At 44.1% G+C, this 21,077-nt stretch overlaps 1 protein-coding gene across 7 annotated transcripts in view; it reads left to right on the forward strand.

Moving 5' to 3' along the window:
- Positions 1–21,077, forward strand: part of ARHGEF7 (Rho guanine nucleotide exchange factor 7) — a 120,664-nt gene that overhangs the window by 46,074 nt on the left and 53,513 nt on the right. For all 7 annotated transcript variants that reach the window (XM_029048353.2, XM_029048354.1, XM_029048355.2 and 4 more), the window contains exons 5-6: positions 5,331–5,532; positions 17,699–17,787. In XM_029048353.2, the coding sequence (XP_028904186.1) occupies positions 5,331–5,532; positions 17,699–17,787 (291 nt within the window). The remainder of the gene's footprint in view (positions 1–5,330; positions 5,533–17,698; positions 17,788–21,077) is intronic.

The raw sequence follows: 21,077 nt of genomic DNA on the forward strand, positions 1-21,077 counted from the left end.
GGTACCCCTAAGGCTAGAAAGTTTTTAATGTTTCTGTGAAAATAAGTGATCTTGGCTGTTGGTATTTACTAAAAGAGGGAAAAAAACCCAATTCAATAGCCCACAGATGACTGAAAAGGGAGAGCCTAAATTTAGGGACAGGAAAGATATAAGGACAGATAATTTATAACTTCAGCGACATGTGAGATGCAGACTCAGGGAGAAAAGAACCAGCAAGCGTAACAGTGTTGAATTGGGAGGATGAGAAGGTCAGGGTGAAATTCCCCAGGGCTATTCACTTAACAGGCAACAACCACATTGGTTGAAACATAATGGAGGAGGAAAAGATAAGCTGAATAGAAGCACAAGCATTCTGTTTTTAAGAAGGGTAATCGATATAAGTCCAGAATCCAAAGCGGTTTAGGTATCTGAGAAACAAGTAATTTAGCTCCAGCTCAGCTTGATCATTGCAGTGCTTTTCATTTAAAGGAATCCCAGAAAATCTAAATTCTTATCCTCCACTTTCCCTGTGCCATTATCAGCATTGGAAGTCTGAGGGAATTCCTGACTTGCACAGAGGTGCAAATGGGGAGGAGCCAGAAAAATACATCCACCCTTAGTATTTAGGCTGTGTTTGAGAAGTTACATGTCTGGTGTTTTTTTTAATGGTATTGTTAAGCGCTTATTATGTTCCAGACACTGTACTAAGTACTGTGGCAGACACAAGACACAAGATTGATATACCATGTCCCACTTGGGGCTCCCAGTCTTAATCCCCATTTCACAGATAAGGGAACTGAGTCACAGAGAAGTGATTTACCCAAGATCACAAAGCAGACAGGTGGCGGAGCTGAGATTAGAACCCAGGTCCTCTGACTCCCAGGCTGTGCTTTCTCCACTAGAAACTGCTTCTAGAAGCTAGAACCTAGAAGCTGCTTCTCTGTTTCTGAATCTGATTGCTTTTTAGAAAATGCAAATTGCCTAGTGACCTCCAACATCACCCGGTGGAATGACACAGGGGGAATTAGGGTTCCAAACGCACAGAAGCAGAAGCTGCTGTCAAAATTTTGATTTTTGGACTCTTGGATCTTGAGAGGATGAAGTCAAGAAAAAATGGAGAGAAGACAAGCAAGCAGAAATGTTTGTGGCATCAACCAGGAGAGGAGAGAGAGGGAGACATATTAACAGTGTTTTGAGTAACAGAGTAGGATGGAGAATTTCAGAATCACTGGAAGGGTTGGAAGGGGTTAGTGATTTGCACAAGGTCACATAGCAGAGAAGTGACGGAGGCGAAATAGAACTCAGGTCCTCTGATTCCCAAGCTTGTTTTTTTCCCCACTAGTCGTCTCTGCTTCTGTTCTACCTATTTAGGGAAATTCACACTTAAATTCCCCAAGTTTTCAGAGATGGTTTGGTCTTTGATAAATCTGACTTAGCTTTCCACTAAACACTTTGGCTTTATGTATTGAACAGCAGTTGGTCAGCAGTAGCTGTACTTAAAATTGTATCTCAGTTTTTCAGTGTCTTAACAAAAACAAGGGTCTAAATTGGCAGTGATATTTTTTAACTCCCAGCCAAAATGATTATTCTAATTTCCTCTTGTTCTGTTCCTCTCCTTCCCCGTCTTCACCTGATTTGATCCTCCTTAAATGGATTATTTCATTTGAAGACCGTATCAAACTTGATTTTTCTTTGATCATCATTTCCTAGTACACCCTCCTGATCTCTTTAGTGTCTCCTCCATCTCCATTCCTGAATCCAGAGCAGGACACAGTGACAACCTGGCAAACTATTTGTGGGGTCAAAAATCGAGGCTCTCTTGACACTCAGTGGCTCACAAATCTCCCACCAACCTCCATCCTTCATTCCCTCACTACATTATCTGACCCTTTCTGTGTTTTAATCAATTAATGGTATTTATTGCGTGCTTACCATATGCAGAGCACTGTACCAATGCTTGGTGGACACATTCCCTGCCCAAAGTGAGCTTAAAGTCTAGAGGGGGAGATGGACATTAATAGAAATAAATAAATTATAGACATGGACATAAGTGCTGCGGGGCTGAGGTGACAGAGGAGTGAATAAAGAGAGCAAATCAGATGATGCAGTTCTGAACATTTGACCAATCCTCCTTATTCCCCTCATGCACACCCACCCCCCAACTCTCCTCTCCAGTACCGCCCTTAAAGAAGACGTGGAATAAGTTTCGTATATCTAAAAGATGTGGATTTAGAAAGAGGCCGCACCAGTATTCCCAGGGGTAAGGCAAGTTGTTCAGGCAATATTTGATTAGACCCTGACTCTCCTCAGGCCAAGGATTGGGGATGAAATCAGGGTTATTTTTGCCCGTAGCTCACCACCTTTCCTTGTTCTCTGAGGGAACCAGTGTCATATTTGACAGTCGCTTTTGGTCTTATGATCCTCAAACCATCTCGCTTCCTCCCTCTCCCAACAGCTTCCCTTTTCTCTCCCTCTCCTACTCAAGAACGCACTCCTCTATTTCCCCTTGACTTGAAGAAGCAGGATTTCATTTGTCCGTGGTGATCCGCTTCAAGACTCTCCATCATTTGGCTCCCTCTTCCCCTCTGCTCATATCTCCCCGACATTTGTGCTCTTCAAGTTACAGAAGCGTCTTCTAGTCCCACCTGTTATACCTTTAAGTACCCTACTTTACCCTGCTTCCTCCTTTATTGTCTGCCCCCAGCTGCTGCCAGGAGTGGAGGGGGAACCTCTTCCAGCATTGTGAAAGTGAGTCGAGCACTGGGGTGTCAGGAGACTCTAGTCCAGGTTTGGCCCCTGTCCTGTTCTATGACCGCTGGCAAGTTGCTTATCCTCCCTGGGCCTCCCTTCTTAAGTGGGGAGGATGATCCCCATTTCTTGTCTCAGAAGGCCATTTCAGAAGGATAAAATGAGATTATTGACCTGAAAGTGGTTGGGGAATTTTGAAAGGTCTGTCCAAATTCAGGGTACTTCTATTTAAATTGGCGGTGGATTAAAAGGTGGGAAAGGTTAACCCTGGAATCCCCCAACTCGATGTATGGTTTCTCCCTCTTCCATCGTCTGTCACAGCTGCATATACAGGGACCCTCCCCACATTGACTCACACACCATTTCTCTCCCCCCTCCAATTTTGGGCCAAGGGTCTTGAATTCCCCATTAGTCAGTAAGATCTCTCAGTTGATTTTCAGTAGGTGAGACAAGTCACCCTGGATGTTCCAGGTATCCTGTTTGAATCGAGGAGGAGGAAACAACCTTCCCAAACATCTTTACTGTCTTGCAGAACCTTAGGTTTCATCCCAACCAGTCAGCATCAGTCACTATTGGGACCTTGTGGAGAAACTGGGCTCTTAGAGCGAAGTGTTGGTCTGGGATGGGGAAGGATGGTACTATCCGTCAATGAATCAGTGGTATTCATGAGGATTCCTTGTTCTGATGAGGCTGCTGGGACATTATTTCAGAGACTGTAGCAGTTATAGTGTATATCATTGAAGAGTATATCATTGAGCCTCATCCTAACCAGAACAGAGTTAGGCTGCGGGAAGGCAGGAGGCAAGGTAGGCCTCTCTCTCTCTCTTTCTCTCTCTGTACTTTTTCCTTTGTGCTCCGTGGCCCTAATCTTACCCCAGGAACAGGAGGACTTCTGGAAAGCTTGCCTCCTGGCTATCATGGAGGAACAGAGAGGCTATAAAGGACAATAGACACACTCCCTGGACCTAGCCCTGGATTAGGCCGCATATATTTTAAATTCATTTTTCACTTTTTTTGCTCTCTCTCTCCCCCCGAACCCCAAATCAACACCCCTCTTACCGAACCCCTTTTGATAACCAAATTTCTGTCCTTTGGAAGGGTGAGTTTCACTCGACAATAATTCACAGCTGTACTAAGCGTCTGGGAGGGAACAGTACAACAGAATGAGCATATACCTTCCCTGCCCATAACAAGCTTAAGGTGGAGAGGTTGGAGGGGACATCTCTTGGAGGAGATGTGCCTTCTTAGTAAAGGTCCATTAGATGGACTTATCTTATTACTTCCCTCTGCTCCAGCCATTCCTAGAAAAATTTATCTCTTGCTCAGAGCGATCTGCTGAAGAAGAGCAAAAAGTTATGCCTTTAAGACATTGACAGATATCAGATTAAATAATATTGTAATCTGCTTTTTTCTTTTTACAGTCACAGTTGACATTTTTTCTGTTTAGGGTAGTCCCTCCCCATGTTAAAGCGGACTCCCCTTTTGTGTCCATTCTCTCGTCTGAAATCTCCAGTGTCCTCTCCCATCTTTTTTAAAGGCCCCAATTTCCTCAGGATTTATAAGCGCTGCTCAGCAGAGATGACCACCGGACCCTGGAGGGGCAAAAATAAACCGCTTAATTTCTTATATCTTCTAACCAGTATCATTTCCCGGGAGCGATCACCCTAGTTCCCCCCGCTCCTCGGAAACAGGCGGGGATAGGAGCAGTCATGACTACCTCTCGCCGGCCTTCCACCTCCACCACCGCAGCACATACCTTATCTATACTTGATTAACCCCTCTCCCCCCCTCCCCCCAACGCCTGTTAATTTATTTGTCCATCTGCCTTCCCTGTTAGATTGTGACCATCTCTAGGGCAGTGATCACGTCACAGTCGGTTGTATTTATTGAGCACTTATTGTGTGCAGAGCACTGTACTAAGCACTTGGGAGAGTGCAAGACAGACACATTCCCTGCCCATAACAAGTTTATAGTGTAGAGGTGATTATGTCTGGTAATTGCACTAGAGCCCAGTACAGATCGATCGAGCGCAACTCCGCTTTGCGGGATTTTGCAAAGGTGTTGATAATGACTATGGCATTTAAAGTCTTGCTATGTGTTCAGCACTGCACTAAGCACTAGGGTAAATGTGAGATGATGGCTAGACACAGTCAGCTATCCCACTTGGGGCTCACAGTCTGAGGGAAAGGGAAGGTGACCAAGACTGATCCTAAAAGGAAGTCTCAAGGTCCCTTCCTATGTGAGCCTCGTGTGGGATGGGGATCTCCTGTCCACCCCAGGGGCTTAGTAGAGTGTTGGTCTCTGTGAGCTGAGATTAGAACCCAGGTCCTTCTGACTCCCGGGCCCATGCTTGGACTCACTGTATAGAAACTTGCTGTGTGGTATAATGACTTGCTGAGGCAGCTTTGGGAAAGAGTGTCCAGGCCCTTTTAAAATCCAGGCAGAAGGCGATAAACAGTTCAATTTGAGAAGGGGTTTTTCCTCTTTCTTTGAGAGAGAATGTTAAAAGAGCATTCGATTTGGACACATTTGTGGGAAATACTTGGTTAAAGGTGGACACATTTTACATGACATGTAATTCTTTTTTTCCTCTCTTTTCTTAGGACATGACGGATAACAGCAACCATCAACTGGTAGTGAGAGCAAAATTTAATTTCCAACAAACCAATGAAGATGAACTTTCATTTGCAAAAGGAGATATTATCCATGTCACAAGAGTGGAAGAAGGGGGCTGGTGGGAGGGCACTCATAATGGCAAAACAGGCTGGTTTCCTAGCAACTACGTGCGAGAAATCAAATCAAATGGTAAGTGTCCTATTTTTTTTCCCCCTCATGTTTCCAGACCCGACTAATGGCTTTCCTTTGAAGGAGGAAGCCGGCGGCCTACCTACTTAGCTAAACGACTTTTCGTCTCTGCCAGTGACTCGCTTTGGGACCTTGTCAGGTGACTTCACCCCGGCCTCAGTGTGCCATCCTGTAAAATGGGAATAATACCATTTAATCCCCATTTATGGAAACCGTATAAGAGAATGTTAGTGTTGTGGGTTTAAAAGCCTTCACTAATACGTGCAAAATTCAATTCAAGCTTCATTCCATCGAAGACTGAAGGTGGGAGGTTCAGCAGAAGATATTTCTTTTCAAAGTGGGTGGGATTCCTTATTACAGGCAAGAAGTACCAACAGAGTCAAGAAGGGCTCAGATTAATTAATGGAGTAGAGGGATGCAGGTTGGGGTGGGGAGAATAAAAAAAAATCAGGGACATTCGATTGTCCATGCAGCATTAAGATGGGTGTTAGGGCAAATCTTGAAATGACCTATTGTCATGGGCTGAACGAACCCAGTATTAGTTGTTGTATTGTGGGGACGATCAAGGTCAACAACTAAAATTGTTAGTCTTGACCAAGTTGGGAGCAAGAGGACACTGTCACCCCCATGCTGCATTGCTAGAGTGTCTTTTTTTTTAATGGTATTTGATAAGCGCTTACTGTGTGCCAGGCACTGTTCTAAGCGCTGACTTGTGGCCAGGGTTAGCTCCGTCGCTAGGCCCCTCTGGAGCCAGCGATGGTTCAGCCGCCACTCTATAGATTTACTCTGCCATCCCCAAGGCCTGCTCTGTACTGCCTCCGTCGCTGGTGGAAACGGAGCGGAGAACGGTGCTTGAGTGATTTGGTTGGCCAGCTGTGCGGAAGCAATCATTTCAAGTCCAAAGTGCTAGCCCGGAAGTGAGCCTTGTTGCCCTTAGCAGTACCTGAAAAAGACACAATTTTTACGTGGCTTGGAAGGCAACACCTTTGCATGCCGAAGACTGCCAACTCAGTTGTATTTCTTCCTGTCTCCCTCCCCCTCAACAACTTTGTTTTATGGTACTTGTTAAACGCTTACTGTGTGTCAAACACCATTCTGAACGCTGGGGTAGATACAAATCAGTTAGGTCGAACGCAATCCCCGTTCCGCGTGGTTCTCACAGTCCAAACTAGGAGGGAGAACAGGTACTGAATTCCCATTTTACAGTTGAGGAGACTGAGGCGTGGAGAAGGTAGTGACTTGCCCGAGGTCTTATTAAAGAGAACAGAAATAAGCGTTTCAAATATGGGTGATACCCAGCTGGAAAAAAAAAAAGGATAGAGCCAATTTGGAGGTTTAGGTACTATAGTCTAATGCCCCGATTTGTTATCAGTTGCTGTGGAGACCGTTATAATGACAGTTCCAGACATAAGGCAGTCTCACTAATTTAATAAACCTTTTTTATATGCATCCAATCTGATATTTAATCTTTTGTTGTTGTTGTTAGGTATGTTTTTTGATACCCCCAATTCTCCTCCAACAAATGGGTGGTTTTCTGGCCTAATCCCGCATTCAGGAAAGCTCAAGCAGTAGCACTCACCCATATCGACCCCTGAGATCACATGCTCACTGTCGTCTCCTCCGACCCCCAGCAGCCCTCTGCCTAATCAGGCGCTAGTGGTTGGAAAAACGTCCTCCCCCAAGAACCTAATGGCATCCTCGCCCAAAGGCAGGGTGACAACGTGCATTTAGAGCAGAACTGAGGACATTTCAATTTGGGATTGTCTTTATTTTTCATTTATCCAAAGATGCCCATGCTGAGCTATTCTGAGACTTCTGCTTGGAGGCAGAGAAGACCATTTTTCTTCCACTAAGCAGAACCTTTTCTGTTTACCCTGCAGAAGTCAGTTGGATTATCTGGAAAAAATAGAGTTTAAAATTTGATAGGCCTGTGGTACCACAGAGCGAGAACCTGCTATGACCTTATTTCGGTTAATTATTTAAAGAATGCTTGCACTCCTGCCCTTGACATTGCGTAGGACACAATTTTTAAGCTGCATAAACACAGTCACTATTGATTCTTGAAAGATTTTTGATGCCAACAGCAAGACCAAAAACTAGGAATAGCTATTTATTACTATTTGTCATTACATGAGTTCTAATCCTGGCTCTGGCACTTGTCTGCTGTGTGATCTTGGGCAGGTCATTCACTTCTCTGGGCCTCAGTTACCTCATCTGTAAAATGGGGCTCAAGGCTGTGAGCCCCATGTGAGACAGGGACTGTATCCAGCCCGATTTACTTGTATCCACCCCAGCACTTAGTACAGTGCCTGGTACATAGTAAGCGCTTAACCACAATTATTATATTAAGCATTAAGTATGTGTCAAGCACTATTCTAAGCTCTGAGGTAGATTAGTTAATCAGGTCAGACACAGTCCCTGTCCCACATGGGGCTGACAGTTTGAGGAGGGAGAACAGAGTGTGTGAATTATCAGTTTATTTAAAGTGTGCAGCAAAGAGTATTTTTTTCTCTAGAACCTCACTTGTGCTTTCATTTATAATCTAGGTGTCAGAGGGGACACAGTTGTGTTTAACTTTCATTTTGAACTGTTCATGTTCTGCCTCTCGATAACACATTGCAGTCATTCTGGAAAGAGGGAATGAAATGAAGAGTTATATTGATTTTTATAGCTTACTAGTGAGGAAAAATGGTTCTTTGAAAGGAGAGTAAAGTAAAGCATCTTTAGTTTCAGAAGGAAGATGGATTTATCTCCCATATTCCAGCATTTATTTATAGATGCTTGAGTCCCTCGGGACCATGGGGTTTTGGGCAGTTTCTTGGTTCTTTGTTCTTATATGGGTTGGGAGCTCTGCATTCCAACCGTGAAATCTCTCTACTCCCATTTAAAACGAAAGGTTTTCCTATCAAAATATGCATCATCAGACCCAACTCTTCCTAGCTCCCAGGGAGTCTCTGTGGTAGGCATTTTATAAGGATTACCGATCCATCAATCGGTGCTATTTATTGAGCACTTAACTGTGGGCAGAGCACTGTGCTTAGCATTTGGGAGAATATAATAAAATAGGCTTGGTAGAGATGATCCCTGCCCACAAGCAGCTTACAATCTAGAGGGGAAGGCAGATGTTATTCATTCATTCAGTCATATTTATTGAGCTCTTACTGTGTAGAAAGCACTGTTCCAAACGCTTGGGAGAGTACAATATAACAGTAAAGAGACACATTCCCTGCCCACAACGAGCTAAGATAGTTGGAAATGGCAGAAGATGAGGACATGGATGGATATAAGTGCTGTGGGGCCAGAGGTGGAGTAGGTATCCTAATGCTTAAGGCGTATACCCGCAAGTGCGTAGATAATAATTATGGTACTTCTTAAGCGCTTACTATGTTCATTCAATAGTATTTATTGAGCGTTTACTATGTGTAGAGCACTGTACTAAGCGCTTGGAATGTACAAATTGGTAACAGATAGAGACAGTCCCTGCCCTTGATGGGCTTACAGTCTAATCGGGGGAGACAGACACTATGTGCCAAGTGCTGTTCTAATTGCTGGAGTAGGCCCAAGGAAGTCAGGTTGGACACAGTCCCTGTCCCATATGGAGCTGACACTCTTAATCCCCATTTTATAGATCAGGTCACTGAGGTCCAGAGAATAATAAATAATAATGATGGTATTTGTCAATTGCTTACTATGTGCCAAGCACTGTTCTAAGCGCTGAAAATGATGGTATTTGTTAAACACTTATGTGCCAAGCATTCATTCATTCATTCAGTTGTATTTATTGAGCGCTTACTGTGTACAGGGCACTGTTCTAAGTGCTTGGAAAGTACAATTTGGCAACAAATAGAGGCAGTCCCTTCCCAACAACAGGCTCGCAGTCTAGAAGCACTGTTCTAAGCGCTGGGGTGGATATAAGGTCATCAGGTTGTCCCACATGGGGCTCACAGTCTTAATCCCCATTTTACAGATGAGGTGACCAAGGCAAAGAGAAGTGAAGTGACTTCCCCAAAGTCACACAGCTGACAAGTGGCAGAGCCGGGATTAGAACCCACGACCTCTGACTCCCAAGCCCATAAGCCGTCCACTAAGCCATGCTGCTTCTCAAGCGCAGGCGACGTATAGGTTGTGAGCGAATAGGGTGGAGAAATGGAGTTAGTTAGGGATGAGTTCTTGGAGGTGATGTGATTTTAATGGAATCTTTGAAAGTGGCAGAGAGGTCATCTCTCGGATAAGAAAGTAGAGATAGTTCCTTGCGCGTGTCCTCCTTCTGGCCCAGGAGTTGGCGGTGACATAGACAAGGTCGAGCTACAGTGATTTGGATGGCATTAGAGGAGTGAAGTGTGCGGGCTCGGTTGTAATAGGAGAGCGATGACGTGAAGTGGAAGAGGGGAAAGGTGTTTCAATGCCTTAAATAACTGTGGTATTTATTAAGCACTTACTGTGTGCCCGGCACTCTACTAAGCACTGGGTTAGATGCAGGCAAATCAGGTTGAACACAGTCTCTATCTCAAATGGGACTCGGGCTTAATCCCCATTTTACAGACGAGGTAACCGAGGCCCAGAGGAGTGAGCTCAGGGTCACACGGCCGACAAGTGGTAGAGCTGGAATTGGAATCCGTGTCCTTCTGACTGTCCCAAGCCTGAGCTTTATCCACTAGACCGTACTACCCTAAAAGCCAGTGGCTAAGGAGTCTAATGCACAGATGGACGGTAACCATTGGAAGTTTTTGAGGAGTGCAGAGATGCAGACTGATTTTTTAATGTATTTTTTTTTAAAGAAAAATGATCCAGGCAGCAGAGTGAAGTATGAACAAGAGAGGGGAGAGACAGGAGGCAAGGGGAGTCAGCAAGGAGGGACATGATTTGCCTGGAGAGGCAGGCGTGGGTTACATCCATGCATCGAGAGTTAAAAATTAGCTTCAATAAACCAGTGTTTGCCTCCCCTGGAAACATGTTTATTCCAGCTGTCTGCCCCATATTTTTTTTTTATGGTTTCCTGGTTTCATATGTAACTGCTTAATCTCTCCTCAGTATTGCAATTTACTTTGCTTGAAGGTAGCAGCAGTAGACATAACTAGTAAAAGACAAGCTTTTCAAATAACGCTTTAAAAACCTCCTCTCCTAGGAAGCCTTCTCTGACTGACTAGTGCTTAGTACAGTCCTCGCCACATAGGAATACCCAGTTAATATGGTTGAATGAATTGAATGACTAATGTCTCATCTCCCTACTGCCTCACTTAAGTCCTTTTCCCTTAAGCACTTAGGGAGTATACCCTGCCTCCACAGCCGTTATATCCTTATACTTAGAGTCGGTCGCCTTCCCTACCTGTAAATGATTTTAATATCCACCGTATGCTCCCCGAGGGCTGGAATCTCATCTCGCTTTATTATACTGTCCCAGGGGCTCAGTACAGAGCTGTGTTCACCTAAGAGCTCAGTGAATAGCACCGAGTGACTCTTGAACTTGCAAGTTAATGGAAAGCATGACTTTCATCTAGAAGCTCCTGCTTTGATGTTTAGCCGTACAAACCTTTAATTCCTTGCCCGTAATTACAGACGTGTCCGTCTCACTAAGCCGTTGAGTTCAGTCAGTGGTGTTAATTGACTACCTACTAAAGTGTCCAATGAGAGTGCCATACAAATTCCATGTCCCCAAGGAGCTTACCATCTAAAAGGGAAGATAGCCGGGCAAAATTGTTTACACAGACTATGTCTGGCTGGATTGTCTTGCATAGGTGCCTCAGTTCTGTGAGTGGCACTTAGGAAGCGCTTACCAAATACCGCAATTATGGCAATTACTATTATAAAGTACAGTAATATAATTAGGATGAAATAGAAGTAATTGGAAGTCCAATAAAGATGCTTATGTACTTAACTGTTGAAGGTAGGAATAAAATATCTAAGGGTCGAGGGGCCGTGGTGATTTGAGGAAGGCTTCCTGGAGGAGGAGGCGTTGTCAGGAGTGCCTGTTAGGACTGTACTGGACCTTTGAAGGCAGGTCACCAATTTGATATTTTCAGAACTGTGTTTTTAAATGTTACCTTTTGTCTGCTTTCATTTCACATAACCTGGAGAACGAGCTTGGCCTGTGGTAGGACCTGGGTTCTAATGTAGGCTCGTCTGCTTTGCGACCCTGGGCAAATCACTTCACTTCTTGGGGTCTCAGTTCCCTCATCCGTAAAATGGGGATGATGACTGTGAACCCCATGTGGGACATACACTATGTCCAACCTAATCACCTTGTTTCTGCCCCAGTGCTTTGAACAGTGTCTGGCATATGGCGCTTAACAAATACCATAAAGAAACCAACCGAACAAAAAACATCTCTTTTAAACTTAAACGAATGTCAGGAACCATTTAGATGGTGCTAATGAGTTGCTTCAGGAAATCCAAATTGTCTGGACCCTAGGGTTGAAATTCTGTTCTATAACTGGCTAAATTTATTCAGCCTGTCTTTGGACATACACCACACCCCAGGGCGGCAGATGAATTGGAATCAGAATTTTTCTTTATGAGGAGGTAGTTTTACATATGTGTACGTGTTTTTCCTCGGTTTTATTGAAAACTGATCTGTGTTTGCAAATGCCACTGTCCCGTTATTTTGACAAATTTGAAGAAGAAAGTAGAGCTATTAATTGTTAGCCATCTAGAGGGCAACTAAACTGTTCCCCTCGCATCTATCACTGAGGGTCTAATTGCGGTTCATTCATTCATTCAATCATATTTGTCATTTGCTCTTAGAAATACACCTTCTTTCAAGATAATTACCTTAGGGGTTGCTCTTAAAATAGCATGTTGAAGGAGAAAACTTCCTCTACTTTTGTGATTTCTCAGGGTGAAGCACCATTAGGCACCGAAATGTTTGTAGAAAGCCTGCAGGATTTAGATCGAAGCATCAGTCAATCAGTGGTATTTAACAATCAGTCTGTCGTATTTGAGTGCTTACTATGCACAGAGCACTGTGCTGAGTGCTTGGGAGAGCACTTACTGTTTGCTGAGCGCTTGGGAGAGTATAATACAACGGAGTTGGTAGACAGGTTCCCTGCCTACAGGGGACTTTCAATCTAGAGGGGACCATATTTAATTCTGGCCCTCCACCAAAATGCAGGTATGCAGTATCTTTATTTTCTGAATGACAGATGACCAATTCAAGAAGAGCATGAGGTACGCTATTACTATTAACATGTTAAAAGAAGGTCCTGGATGGTATGTGATTAAGTGACAATCAGTTTGTATTAGTAAAAGAGAAGCATTGTGGCCTAGCGGATAGAGTACAGGCTTGGGAATCAGAAGGACCTGGGTTCTAATTATGGCTCTGCCACTTGTCTGCTGTGTGACCTTAGTCAAGTCACTTAACTTCTCTGGGCCTCAATTCCCTCACTTGTCAAATGGGGATTCAGACTATGAGCCCCCTGTGGGACACGGCCTGTGCCCAACCGGATTTGCTTGTATCTTCCCCAGCACTTAGCACAGGGTCTGGCACATAGTAAGTGCTTAACAAAAAGTATTTAAAAAAAAATAGCAGTGATTGCTTCACAAACTGAGTGACATATGTAATGGATTATATAAAAATTTTCAAAGTGCAAAATGGGAATGAAGGGAAAATACAAACTGGATGTATCCTTCTTCTCTCTTTTGTAGAGGGCTGCAAGTATTTAGGGATAGGAATGGAGCAAGAAGGTAATTAGAAAATGCTGGAGTCCTTTTCAGAAAATACTTTACAAGAAGAGTTTTTCCCAAGCATTGTCTTGGGTGCTGGGGTTTCTGTTGCACAGACAATGCCATGTCTGTTGTACAGTAAAGAGGGAGATTATTTAGAGACTTTTATTTTAGGAGCTGGTTAACTTGAGCTGATGAGTAAGAAGTCTATTCTTAGCGATGATGTGAGAACTTACATGTGATTGTCATTTGCTTATCCACAGATCTCTAATGAGCATTCATGCTGCCACTTACTAAATTTGTAACTGGTTGTTTTTTTTTTAATATTCTCTGATGTATTTTGGACCTCATAAGCCAGATTTCAAGCCAGGCTGGATTCTGCTGCCTAGTGGCTTGGAAGATGAGTTAATGAAGCAGTTTCAGACCGTAGGCCCAAGTAAAAAACAAAACAAAACAAAAATTCATGTAGTGACCATGGCTAATATGTCTCTGTCACTGGGGGTAGCCTGAACGTTTAGCTTTCACCCTAATCGTGACTTTCCCACGTGCTTTCCAATAAATTTGATGGTTGAATTGATTTCCGACAAAGGGCCCAAAAAATGCATTTCACTAAGACTTCTTGGTGAATTAAAGTGAATTCCATTTTCAGAACGATCAGTTTCCCGGGAATAGTGAAGACAAAGATACCAGTAGAGAGGCAGACCTAGAGCATGGTAAAATGTGCCACGTGATGAGCTTGTATCTTACCCCAGTGCTTATCGTATGTGCTTTACAGACAATGTCATGATTATAGCAAATGAATCTCATGTTAGAGACGAGCTGGTCTGGGTGGTTCTTTAGGAATGAATGTTAAATTCTAATAATAATTGTTGTATTTAAGTGCTTTCAAATTGCCAGGCACTGTGCTACCTTGGGGTGGTACAGTTTGGGGTACATACAAGTTAATTAGTTTGGACACAGTCCCTGTCCTGCTTAGGGTTTATAGTCTTATCCCCATTTTACAGATGAGGTAACTGGGGCCCAGAGAAGCGAAGTAACTTGCCCAAGGTCACACCGCAGACGAGTGGCAGAGCTACGATTAGAACCCAGATCCTTCTGATTCCCAGGCCCAAGCTGTATCCTCTAGACCATGCTGGAAATTAGACTGTAAGCCCGTCAAACGGCAGGGACTGTCTCTATCTGTTGCCGACTTGTTCATCCCAAGCGCTTAGTACAGTGCTCTGCACATAGTAAGCGCTCAATAAATACTATTGAATGAACAGGGAGTACTCAAAATCCCTCTTCAACACTGCCTTCTGTCTTCCATCCCCCTTAAACTGACCAAAACAGCAGTGTTTTTTGAAGGGTTGGGAGATTCCGGGATGTTAATCGATACAGCAGATCTCTTGTGAGCCGGGAGATTTGGATAAAGGGGTGTCCTCTCTTCCGTTTTGGAGCTCGTCTTCTGGTCGTCTGAGATGGGAGAAATGGGAGTGTTCTCTTTTTTTTTATGGTATTTGTCAAGTACTTACTCTGCCAGGCACTGGTCTAAGCACTGGGGTAGATAAAAAGCTCTTCAAGTTGGGCAGAGTACCTGTACCACATGGGACTCACAGTCTTAATCCTCGTTTTACAGATGAGGGAACTGAGGCCCAGAGAAGCAAAATGATTCTTTTAGAGGCTTGAGATGTGATATCAGTGAGGTCATGGTAGGGAAACTTGAGGTGGCCATTTTAGTCATGGACCACATTTACTTTTAGAAACGAAAATGTACGGTTTGTGCCTTCCTGGACATTTCACACATTTTTGATGCATTGTACTTTCCCAACCACTTAGTACAGTGCTCTGCTCATAGTGCTCAGTAAGTATCATTGGTTCTTAATTCTTTCAGCAAAGCTTCCATTTAGGGAAGGTTTGCATGCAGAGGGCTTTTGAAGTTGAATAGGGTTTCATAGGACATAGTGGTTGCTGATTCCAGAATAAAATTTATTTTATATGGAGAATTTTGCCAAAGCCAGGAGGGAGGGCAGTAATTTGTTATAAAGAGATTGTAATGTAAACTGTAATTACAGTGTGAAGCATTGCTTGCATTATTTAGTAACATTAGTCATGAATCCAGGGAGAATATGATATTTAATTGGGTTCATATTCCTATCCCCAAGGAGAATTTTAAAACGGTATGAATTCTTGTGGAAGATGATGCTAAATGCAATATATTATGCTTCTCTGAGAGGCAGTGAGAGATAGAGATGCTTTAATTTTTTTCTTTTTGCAGAAGGCTTAAAAGTTCAGATTTCTTTTGGTTTGGTGGTATAGCTCCTTGGAGATTAAAAATGGCTTCTGTCCATCAATAAATCAAGGGTATTTATTGAGCGCTTCCTATGTGGGAGAGTACAATACAACAGAAAAAGCTCCACACACAGGAAGTGCTCAAAAATACAATTGAATGAGTGAGAAAGCAGACATGATCCCTGCCCATAACGAGCTTGCAGTATAGAGGAGGAGACAGACTTATAAAATGTATTTTCAAGAAATGTACGTAAATGTCATGGGATTAGGGGTGGGTCGAATCAATGTCAAATGCCCAAAGGTCAGAGATCCAATTTCATAGATGACATAGAAGGGAGAACAAGTCATCCTGGATCTTGTCTCTCTTGCTCTCTTTTTTAAATGGTATTTAAGGTCTTACTTTGTGCCAGACACTGCACTAAGCACTGGAGTAGATAATAACACTAATGTTGGTATTTGTTAAGCGCTTACTATGTGCAGAGCACTGTTCTAAGCGCCGGGGCAGATACAGGGTAATCAGGTTGTCCCACATGAGGCTCACAGTCTTAATCCCCACTTTACAGATGAGGGAACTGAGGCACAGAGAAGTTGTGACTTGCCCACAGTCACACAGCTGACAAGTGACAGAGCCGGGATTCGAACCCATGACCTCTGACTCCCAAGCCCGTGTTCTTTCCACTGAGCCACATTGGACACAGTTCCTGTCCCCCATGGGACTCACCATCTTAATCCCCATTTTGCAGATGAGGTAATTGAGGCCCAGAGAAGTGAAGTGACGTGCCCGTGTTTCCACAGCTGACGAGTGAGAGAGACAGGATTAGAACCCGGGTCCTTCTGACTCCCAGGCCCGTGCTCCAGCCACAAGTCCAGGCTGCTTCATTAAAAATGAAATCATCCAGAGTGGGGAGGGAGAGATGAAGCAGAAGAGCTGTTAAATGCAGTTCTCAGGCAGCTGTGGGCAAGTGGCCTGACGATTGTGGGGCGGGGGGGGGGTGTGACTAAGTGATCTATTCATGGAAAAGCGGTCTCGATCAGGGGTATTGTGGACATTTCGTCCCGACCCCTGGATGTAGGGTGCCAACCACAATCCGAATGTGCTCCCGGAGCCAAGAAGTCCCGTTTCCCAGGGCCCTTTGACCTGGATCTCCCTGTCCCGCTCCTATTCGTCTACGTGCCTTGGGCCGCACGTCTGTCTGAGTCAAGAGCTGGAAATATCCGCCAACCGTGCTCTCTCTGGCTCCTCACACTTACCTCCTGGCCCATTGGTTCCCGAAAGGGGCTGCTCACCCTCACGGACTGTCCTTCGGGGTCCCCCCCGCCATCCAGCCCATCGACAGCGAGGGGCTGGAGAGGGTTCTCCAGTCGTCCGGGAGCCAGAGGGCTCATCCTGAGGCCGGGACTAGGGAAAGGTAGTCTGGGATCGGAGCGGGGAGGACCGCGGTCGTGTACTTGGGAGAAAGATGTGGGCAGTTATCCGTTTCCAGGGTATCACTCAGATGCCTTCTGGGTGTGGAATGGGCCTGGGGCATCTCAAGAGAATCAGTGTGGCCTAATCGACAGAGCAGGGGCCTGGGAGTCAGGAGGACCTAGGTTCTAATCTCGGCTTCGCTACCTGTCTGCCTTGTGACCTTGGGCAAAGTCACTTCACTTCTCTGTACCTCAGTTCCCTCATTTGTCAAATGGAGATTAAGACCGTCAGTCCTATTTGGGACAGGGAATGCGTCCAAACCGATTATTCGTATCAACCCCAGCACTTAGAACAGTGCCTGGCACATAGTAAGCGCTTCACAAATGCTGTCATTATTATTATTAATTAGTACCATTGACCGATTACCGAGCGGTAGGTGATTTGGGGAATGGGATCGGATTAACCCTGAGGCGATGAGTCAGTTTGAGCATGGGCGGTGACTGGATCCGGCTTGCTTATAATATATCAGTCTCAGTGCTTAGTGCAGTGTTTGGCTTATAGTAAGCACTTAATAAATGCTACGAATATTAACTCCCACTGAGTGGCTGAAGACCTAGTGAGGATATGACTCTCTTGGTATTCATCAGCCATCAAGTTTCGGAGGGAATAGTTTGTAAACTATCTTGCCAGTTGAGTCTATGTCAATTTGTTTGATTATTTGCTAATGTTTAAGACTCATTTTGAGATCATTTGCATGAAAATGTGTTTGGCCTGTAGAATTCTTCGGGAAATTTGCCTCAGACTGACGATGCTTTGCTCTCCTCTTTTCAGAGAAGCCCGTGTCCCCCAAGTCAGGATCACTGAAGAGTCCTCCCAAAGGATTTGATACGTCTGCCATTAACAAAAGCTATTACAATGTGGTAAGTGTTTTCTATTCTGAATCCGAAGCCAATAAAGCAGGCAGGATTTGCCCATCCCTGCAAGTGGCCAGAGCCTGGGCCTGGGAGTCAGACCTGGGTTCTAACCGCTGCTCAGTCACTGGCCTGCTATGTAATTTTGGGCAAGCTGCTTCACTTCTCTGTGCCTCAGTTACCTTATCTATTAAATGGGGATGAAGACTGAGCCCCATGTACCACATGGATTGGATCCAACCTGATTAGCTTGTCTCAAACCCGGTGCATAGTACAGTGTCTGGCACGTAGTGCTTGACAAATACTTTAAAAAAAAAAAAAAAAAGCATTGCATTTTCTAAAACAGGTGTTTCCGGTCTGTTGGACATTCCTCATCTTAAAATAGCGTGCTTTCTGCCGTTCCCTAAGTATCTGACAAATTTATAGCCTAAACAAGAAACTTTAAAATTAGATTTTAGCTTGGGAACCAGAGTGAACGTTGCTGGCCTCATCCCGGTTCTTCTAATATTTGGCTCCTCCATAGCCCCACAGCTGGCTGCATTTTTAAATTTATAGAGAAAACCAAAATATTAAAGGCTGTAAAGTGGGTCTTTCTCAATTTAACTATCTGGAAACAAGCGACAGTTTACATTTGAATTAAGGCAAATTCACTTCTCCATATTAAATTTCCAAATGGATCTGAAGAGGATCCTATAGGTTTTGCCGGAGATGCAGAAATATATGTGGTTGCCTAATAAAAGATGGACACCAAAATATCAGCTATAAGGTACCAACTCTGTTGTATTGTACTTTTCCAAGCACTTAATACAGTGCTCTGTACCCAGAAAGTACTCAATCAATGCCATCGATGATGATGAAGATAGTGGCCTTGGAGGGTACAATAGTCCTATCCGTAGTTTATTCACGTCTTTTGATCCAGTTCCCAACTGAAAGTGGCATTGTGTATCTGACATTTGGTCTCCTCCGATTCTTTAGTCCCATTAGAGCCGTAGGGTCGAGGCCATGTTAAAGAAAGGGCCGGAATCCATTTTGCCCAATTGTTGGTAGCAGTAATTTCACTTGCAGTATCCATATCAGTGGAGTTCTGATTTGAGGGTTTTAAATGTCTGCAGTGGGGTTATGAAAAACAAAACTTGGATTTTTCTTTTCCTTCCAGTCTATCTCCCCAGAGTGAATTTGTCAGAGTATTTTTTTTAACTGCAATTAGACAAGTTATTGTGCAGAAACAAACAAATTTTTCCCACATCTTAAAAAACAAGTAGGTGATGATAAAAAATAAACCTCTGTGGGCTAGCCTGAACTAGAAATTAGCAGAGTGAATATTTGCCCCCTCTAGACTGTAAACTTGTGGGCAGGGAATGTGTCTGCTTACTGTTATAGTGTACTCTCCCAAGCACTTAGTGCAGTTCTTTGCACAATGTGCTCAATAAATACGATTGGATAAATGAATTCTAGTTTGACTGAACCTTCTTGTTTGATTATGAACAGCAGGGACAGTGTCCACTGAACCTGTATTTCCATCCAAGCGCTGGCCCTTCCACTCTTGAGATGTTCAGATAGCAAAGTCAGTCATTCAGTCAGTCAGTGGCATTATGAGTGTGTACAGTTTGCGGAACACCGTACTAAGCACTTGGGAGAATCCGAAACAATAAAGTGGGTAGACTCTATATGTGACAGATTACTCTCCCCATCTTCAGAGATTTATTAAAATCACATCTCCAAGAGGCTTTTCCCAATTAAGCCTTCTCCCCTACTCCTCCCTTCTGCATCAATCAGTCAGTAGTGTTTATTGATCTCTTCCTGTGTGTGGAGCACTGTACTGGGCACTTGGGAGAGTATAGTATAGAGCATAGACACGTTCTCTGCCATCAGTGAGCTTAAAGTTGCCTGTGCATTTGGATCTGTACCCTTTAATCACCATTTTTCACCCTCCCTTAGCCCCGTAGCACTTACGTACATATCAGTTAGTGGTATTTGAGTACTTACTATGTGCAGAGCACTGTGCTAAGCGCTTGGGAGAGTACATCTGTAATTTATTAATTTATAGTAATGCCTATCTCCCTCACTAGAGTGTTACCATCCTTGTGGGCAGGGCAGTTATCTATCAGCTCTGTTTTTTTTATACTTTCCCGAGTGCTTAGTATAGTGCTCTGCACTCAGTAAGTGCTCAATAAATACCATTAATTGATTGATAGGTAGATTCCCCCTTCTTTCCCCGGCCCATCTCCTGGCACCATTAGGGTTTGTTTCCCGCATCAGGAAACTCAGGCTTCTTTTTAGGTGGTCAGCTGTTCTCGAATGTAATTTTTCTTTCCCTCCTGTAGTAAATCCACTTTGAGGTTGAGAGACCATCGGTGCCTCTCTAGTGTCCTTGCAATGGCTTTCGTATGCAGAAAGGTATTCTTCAGACTGAGTGCTCTTATCTTGTGTACTGTCAGCCTGGCTTGTCCTTGGCAGCACCCACTCAGAATTCAGTGATCAGCAAAAGGTACAAAGCAGGTCCCACTTCACAGAAGGTACTACAATTCAGCCCTTGAAATCACTATTTTAAATGCCACAACACAGTAGAAATCGGTAATAAACAGCTGGTCTGTTTTAAAAATGTGATACGTGCGACACACAAAATTATCTTCTCTAGGCCACAGTCTCCTCTCTGGTTCTTTGAACTTTAGCCTTTCTCCCCAGAGTGGACCTAAAAATAGCAGTCTAGGCGAAAAAGGCTCTTTTCATACCCGGTGGCCATGAAGATTGCCTATATGCTGTAGTATTTTCTGCTTGTTGTTGGCAAATGAGAGTTTGGGCTAGCTTCTATTGTACGGTACTCTTCCAAGTGCTTAGTGCAGGGCTGTGCACACAGTGCTTTATAAGCACCATTGATTGATTGAATCAAGACTGCCGCTGCCATAGAGAAGCAGCTTGGCGTAATGGCTAGAGCCTGGGCCTGGGAGTCAGAAGGTCATGGGTTCTAATCCCGGCTCTGCCACTTGTCTCCTATGTGACTTCGGGCAAGTCACTTCACTTCTCTGTCCCTCAGTTCCCTCATCTGTAAAATGGGCATTGAGATTGTGAGCCCCACGTGGGACAAGGGACCATATCCAACCCACTTTGCGTGTACCCACACCAGCGCTTAGTACAGTGCCTGCCTGGCACATAGTAAGCGCTTAGATACCATAATTATTTTCATCTCCACCCCGGTCAGTCAATCAATGGGATTTATTGAGTGCTTACTGTCTGCAGAGCACTGTGTTCCCAAGGGTCAAGAGTAGGAGCTGCAGATTGCTAAGATCATGACTTGCTTC

Source organism: Ornithorhynchus anatinus, chromosome 20, assembly GCF_004115215.2.
Source record: "Ornithorhynchus anatinus isolate Pmale09 chromosome 20, mOrnAna1.pri.v4, whole genome shotgun sequence".
NCBI classification, from domain to species: domain Eukaryota; kingdom Metazoa; phylum Chordata; class Mammalia; order Monotremata; family Ornithorhynchidae; genus Ornithorhynchus; species Ornithorhynchus anatinus.